Genomic DNA, 6,691 nt, shown 5'->3' with positions numbered 1-6,691 from the left:
TGTGTGTGTGTCTGTGTGTGTGTTTGTATGTGTGTGTGTCTGTGTGTGTGTTTGTATGTGTGTGTGTCTGTGTGTGTGTTTGTATGTGTGTGTGTGTGTGTGTGTGTGTCTGTATGTATGTATGTGTCTGTATGTGTGTCTGTATGTGTATGTGTGTGTATTTGTCTGTATGTGTGTCTGTGTATGTGTGTGTGTCTGTATGTGTATGTGTGTGTATTTGTCTGTGTGTGTGTCTGTATGTGTGTCTGTATAGGTATGTGTGTGTCTGTATGTGTGTCTGTGTGTGTGTTTGTATGTGTGTGTGTCTGTGTGTGTGTGTCTGTCTCTGTGTGTGTGTCTGTATGTGTATGTGTGTGTCTGCATGTGTGTGTGTATCTGTGTGTGTGTCTGTGTGTATCTGTGTGTGTGTCTGTATGTGTGTGTCTGTATGTGTATGTGTGTGTCTGTATGTGTGTGTGTGTCTGTATGTGTGTGTGTGTCTGTATGTGTGTGTCTGTATGTGTATCTGTATCTGTATGTATGTGTGTGTCTGTATGTGTGTATGTCTGTATGTGTGTGTTTGTATATGTATGTGTGTCTGTATGTGTGTGTCTCTGTGTGTGTGTCTGTATGTGTGTGTCTGTGTGTGTGTGTGTGTGTCTGTGTGTGTGTGTGTCTGTATGTGTATGTATTTTTGTTTGTGCCAGAGGTTAGGTATCTTCTTTAATCCCTCTCCACCCTGATTTTGATGCAGGGTGTCTCACTGAACCCAGTTCTTACAAATTCGTCCAGGCTGGCCACTGAGCTTCAGGAATCTACTTCTCTCCCTTACTACCCAATCCCCGAGTGATAACTCTGTAGCTCAGGCTAGCCTTGAACTACAGATCCTCCTGCCTCAGCTTCCCAAGTGCTTGTGGGGAACATTGAAACAGGACTCTACAGAAACAAAGACTGTGGGGAGCCTTGAAACCATGCTGCAGGAGCATGGCTCTCTCTCCTATGCTACCCTTGGCTTTTCCAAACCCGCAGCTTACCAAAGCAGTATTTTTTCTTGATGCACTTGGGCGTGGTTTTCTTGCAATATAAACAGTCCAGGACCTCCGCTTTGAACGAGTCTGGGCAGGGTGAGAGGGAGACGTGGAGAAAAGCAAACCCCAAGAACTGGCAAGAACAGTGGGGGGAACAAGGGGAAAAGGAGGTGGGGTGTCTGTATGTGTATGTGTGTGTGTCTGTATGTGTGTATGTCTGTATGTGTGTGTCTGTGTGTCTGTATATGTATGTGTGTGTCTGTATGTGTGTGTCTCTGAGGGTTGCAGGAGCTGCTACCCAGCACAGCCGGTGGAACAAATGCCATTCATGTGAGAAATGGTTTTTGAAAGACTAAATGGAATTTTCATAGGCCAGGTGACCAAATGTTCTGATCACAGAATATTTAGGGTTATGTGTGCTAAGGGTTAAACTCAGGTGACAATTAGGGCATTGGTGGACAGGTGTGAAATTGTGAAATTGTGCTCTACCACTGAGCCACACCCCCAGCACCTCACTGGGGGATTCTAGGCAGGGGCTCTACCACTAGACCACACCCCAGCCCCTCACTGGGGGATCCTAGGTGGGGGGGCTCTACCTCTGAGCCACGTCACCAGCCCCTCACTTGGGGATTCTAGGTGGGGGCTCTACCACTGAGACACATGCCATCCCTTCACTGGGGTTCTAGGTAGAGGCTTTACCATTGGTCTACATTGCAAGTCCACTTTTTTTTTTTTTTTAAATCCTGAGACAGGATTTTGCTTAGTTATTCAAGTTGTCCTTAAACTTGTGATTCTCTTGCCTCAGCCTCCATCAGTAGCTTCTATGATAGACCTGGGCCCCCATGCCTCTTCCCCCTTTGTAGACAACCAAATATTCTTTGTTGCTGTCATTTAACACTGTATGTATTTCCTGTGTGTGTTCATTCACACAGACGTACATGAATGGAGGCCAGAGAACAATGTGGAAGTCTGTCTTCCAATCATGTGGAACAGAACTCAGGTTGTCAAGTTTTTTTTTTTTGTTGTTGTTGCTTTGTTTTGTTTTTAAAGCAAACACCTTTACCCTCTGAGCCACCTCATTGGTCTCGACATTTATTAATTTTTAGATCTGCTACTTTTGGTCCTGGAGCCTCCTCTGACAAAGGTGGGCACGGTGCACCTGACTCCTCCTTTTCCCGTGCAGCCAGGAAGATATTTCCCAGGATCCCTTTGCAGTGAGTTACACCCTCGTGTCCTCTACTGAGTCAAAGGAAGATGAAAACTGTGTTGGGTATCATTCCAGGCCACCAAACTCTCTGTGTGGTTCCCGAGTCTCAGAGGCCAGTATAAATGCCACATACCCAGTGGTACCCACAGTTACAGAGTTCCTGAGGCCCCAGCTCAAAGACTAATCATTTTCATGAGTCCTTAAAAAGCAAATCTTTAGGAGCCAGAGAGATGGTACAGCTGGTGAAGGTGTTTGCCAACAAGACTGGTGACCTGAGTTTAATCCCCGGGACCCACAGGGAAGATGGAGAGAACCAAGTTATTCTCTGACCTCCACATGTGTGCTGTACAAACACACACACACACACACACACACACACACACACATTCTAATAATATAAAATGTAAAACAAACAAACAAAATGACAAGCTGGGGGTGGTGGTGCACACCTTTAATCCCAGCACTCTGGAGACAGAAACAGGAGGATCGGTGTGAATTCTAGGCCAGCCTGGTCTACCGAGTGAGTTCAGGACAGCCAAAGCTACTGAAACCCTGTCTCAAACAAACAAACAAACAAACCCAACACAAATCCTGAGGTTGTCTTGGTAACTCATGAAATACCAGCACTGTTGAGGGGGAGGCAGGAGGACTGCCATGAGTTCCAGGTCAGCATGGGTTACAGAGAGAGAGAGAGAGAGAGAGAGAGAGAGAGAGAGAGAGAGAGAGAGAGACCTTGTGTCAAAAAAGAAGCAAAGGCAATTGGGGTGGGAGGAGTGAGACAGAGATAGCTCAGTGGATAAGATGGCCGCCTTGTAAGCATGAAGATTCAAGTTCAGTCCTTAGAACGGAAGAGTTGGAGGTGGTAGTGTGTGTAGTCAAAGCTCTGAGAACGAGGCAGAGGGATCCCGTGGGGCTCACTGGGCAGCCAGCCTAATCAGTGACTTTCATGACACCAAGAGACCCTAGCTCAGAAACCAGGGTGGGGCTGAAGAGATGCCTCAATAGCTCAAAACCTTTACCAGTTCTCAGATCCCAGCCCCACTTGTAGTTCACAGTCATCTGCTCATGCAACACACATACGTGTACACACATGTATGTGCACATACACACATGCATGCACAAACACGCACACATATACACACACTTGTGCATGCACAGATACACATATATGCAATACACATATGAAGGCACATACACACATTCGTGCACAAACAAATATACACATGCTCGTGCATGCACATGAACATACATACACGCATGTGCACACGCATGACCCATGCATGCACACATGTGCTTTCACATTCATGCATACAAGCATGTGAGCACACACATGCACATGCATGCACTCACAACAAACCACCCTCCCTTGATGACGAGGGGTTCATGGTTTTGTGGTAAAGTGAGTAGGGCATTGAGGTTGATTTGGGAGGAATGGGGAATAGGTTGTGGGTGCGGAAAATTAGAACTCACGGCAAGCTTTGTGGTCACAGGCTGAAAGAGAAGAGAACCGATATGAGGGACATGCAGACATGGTAGCTTGAGAATTGAATTGGGAAGGGATCAAGGGAGAGAAGGGGGAAATCTGGCAAGATGGGGATGCTGGGGGTCCCAGGAGTGCTATTAGGAGGGAAAGAACTGGGTGGGGGAGAAGGGGCGGCACCTTTCATTTCATAGTCTCTCAATGCTCTCTTTAGTTCCTTGATGGCATGTTCCCTGAAGCTCACCAGCTCTTCCAGCAGGGGAACATCTGAGGAGGGAAGAGATGCTCGTCAGTGCAGGTCCTCATCAAACCTCCAGCCACTTACAGAGCTGTCGGACTGGGCTACAGAGCTGGCTCAGTGGTTAAGAGCACTGGCTGCTCTTGTAAGGAATGTAGGTTCAGTTTCCAGCTCCTACATGTTGGCTCACAAACACCTGGAACTCCAGTTCCAGGGGAATCTGATGCCCTCTTCTGACACCCACAGGTACTGCATGCACAAATGGCATATAATACATGCAGAAACAAAGAACGCCCAAAACCCCAAAACATTCATACACATAAAATTTTAAGAAGTGCTCCAGATTTTAGAGGTTTTCATTTCGGTTCTTTGCAAAAGTAACCTGACTGTCCAGAAAGAATCTGAATTCTGGAAGGCTCCCAAGTGTGTGTGCAGTATGTGTGACTTAAACTGCGTGTGCAGACTTGTTTGTGCTTGAATAACGGCTGGTTCCCGTGAATCCTGGCACCTAGAAACAGCTGCTTATCTGCCTCTCAAGAGCTTCGAGGCTGGCTTTGAACTCTAATTAGAGGGATTCAAAGTCATGGTCCTCTTGCCTCAGCTTCCTGAGTTACTAGGATGACAGGCCACGGGTTTACTCACTGGTGGAAGGTTATTACAAATGTTAGATTTTTTTTTTAAGACAGCTGTAGAGAGACAGAAAGAAAGGCTTGGTCCGACCTTAGATGGGACTGTGCTTATTCACCGCAAAGAAGTAGATGGCCAGAATGCCTACAGAGGAAGAAGCCACCCCTTATCCCATTGAAATGATTTCTGTAGTCTGCAAAGAAAGCTGGGAAATGTAGTCTTTCGGCAAGACACTGCCAAAAACACCCCATTTATAAAAATCGAAGTGTTTGAGAGATACAAGAAGACAGAAGTGTGTGGCTGGCCACACCTAGTGATGGGCATTATAGAGATGGGAGTGTCCCGCATACATCGTCAACTCTGTGTGACTTTGGATGGGTCACCTGGCTTCTTTGAACCTCAGCTTTTCTCCCTCTCAATCCTTTCTCAAAGTCTGCCTGTCACAGCAAAGGACACATGCCTACCCAGGGGAGAAGCAGGGCATGCGGAAAGGAAGGCCAGGAGGTGGCTGAAGGGTCTCCCACCTGTCTTAGAGTTAGCCTTTATATACTGGGCTTGGTTCTTGAAGGATGTTGCCACTTTTTCCAGTTGATCCACGACTGCAGACCAGAAGGGAGGCCCTGTCAGGTCAGAAGGCCCGCAGCTCCCCGGGCCTCTCCCCTACGCACCCAAGCACACACCCACTTTCCCCACGAAAGCGTTCACTGCATAGTCCCTGAAGAAAGGCCCCTCCATGCTCAACAGCAGGGCCTGAGCGCGCGCCTGCAGCCCTTCCAGATGGAAGCGCTTGGTGACGATGGCCTCACGCAACTGCCTGAGCTCCAGTAGCACTGACTGGTCGCACTGCAGGCAGCCCCATGCCCCGGGGCCGCCCAGGCCACACAAAAGCACCAGGGCCAAGGCCAAAGGCATGGTGGGGACTTTGTGACCTCACAGAGGAGACCTCAGAACACTGTGTAGCTCTGGAATCCAGTTACTTAACATATTTATTGAACACCTGCTGGGTGCTGTTCTAACCCCCATCCCCCACCCTCACCCCCTCCACCCCCACCCGGCCCTCCTCCAACCCCTAAAGCCTGGCTGAGAAAGACTCAAGTGGCCTGCCTTACTGTAGGCTAAATTTACTAACTCAACAGACTTTCTTGCTTTCCTTCTTCCTCACGTTTCTTTCTTTTTTCCTCTTTCTTTCTTACAACATCTTACTAATTTTCAAAGCCAGGTACGTCTTTAATCCCAGCACTCTGGAGGCAGAGATAGCTCTAGGCCAGCCTGGTCTATACTAGTGAGTGCTAGGACAGCCAGAGCTATATAATAAGACCTTGTCTTGGAATAGGTTTGTTTGTTTGTTTGTTTTGAGACAGGGTTTCTCCGTATAGCCCTGGCTGTCCTGGAACTCACTTTGTAGACCAGGCTGGCCTGGAACTCAGAAATCTGCCTGCCTNTGTCTCCCGAGTGCTGGGATTAAAGGCGTGCGCCACCACACCCGGCGGAATAGTTTTTTAAAAAAATAATTTTTGAGAATTTCACAGACACATACAATGTATTTTGATCCTATTCATTGCCCCAAATACTCCCAGATCCACACCCAGTTTCTTTTTCTCCTCTTCCTTTCTCCAGCCCTCCCTCTCCCTATTTCTAAGAGTGTGTCACACAGCCCAGGCCGGCCTTGAACTTTATATTTATCGAAGGATGACGTTGAACTCCCAATCCTCTGGTCTCAACCTCCTGATAGTGGTGATTACAGGTGTGCAGTACCTTATCTAATTGTAAGTCCAATTTTAAAAGTTCAAGGAGCCAGTGAGATGGCTCAGCAGGTCCTCAATGTTAGGCTAAGCAGAGAAAGGTACTTGGCTGGTCTGGGTCAAGCTGTGCCACTAAGAGATCACACCACACAGTAGATCTAAGGCAAGAATGTTATTATGAGTGGGGGGGTGGTGGTGGTGGTGGTGGTGGTGGTGGTGAAGGGATCTCTAGAAGAGAGACGGGGAGAGAGAGAGAGAGACAGACAGACAGACAGAGAGACAGAGAGAGGCAGAGACAGAGACAGAGACAGAGAGACTGGGAAACAGAGAAGAGACACAGAGAGAGACATGATGTTGAGAGAGACCTTTCAAAGGGTGTGCACATCCCAC

At 47.8% G+C, this 6,691-nt stretch overlaps 1 protein-coding gene across 5 annotated transcripts in view; it reads right to left on the bottom strand.

The window, feature by feature from the left end:
• Izumo2 (IZUMO family member 2) overlaps positions 1–5,478 on the bottom strand; it is a 12,825-nt gene extending 7,347 nt beyond the window's left edge. For 2 of the 5 annotated variants that reach the window (XR_002378406.1, XM_021168219.1), the window contains exons 1-5: positions 5,240–5,471; positions 5,084–5,158; positions 3,875–3,961; positions 3,685–3,705; positions 1,014–1,140 (exon numbers count right to left, since the gene is read on the bottom strand). Coding sequence is in view for 3 of the 5 variants with exons in the window: in XM_021168219.1 (XP_021023878.1) it covers positions 1,014–1,140; positions 3,685–3,705; positions 3,875–3,961; positions 5,084–5,158; positions 5,240–5,471 (542 nt within the window). In the remaining 2 variants the exon portion in view is untranslated. Of the gene's footprint in view, positions 1–1,013; positions 1,141–3,684; positions 3,706–3,874; positions 3,962–5,083; positions 5,159–5,239 lie in introns of all 5 variants that reach the window. The other 3 variants (XR_002378407.1, XM_021168216.2, XM_021168217.2) reach the window with 3 other exon arrangements.
• Between the last annotated feature and the right edge of the window lie 1,213 nt (positions 5,479–6,691).

Source organism: Mus caroli, chromosome 7 (genome assembly GCF_900094665.2).
Source record: "Mus caroli chromosome 7, CAROLI_EIJ_v1.1, whole genome shotgun sequence".
In the NCBI taxonomy this organism is placed as follows: domain Eukaryota; kingdom Metazoa; phylum Chordata; class Mammalia; order Rodentia; family Muridae; genus Mus; species Mus caroli.
Note: the sequence above shows the minus strand (reverse complement) of the source record. Positions and strands in the feature narration are given on the sequence as shown.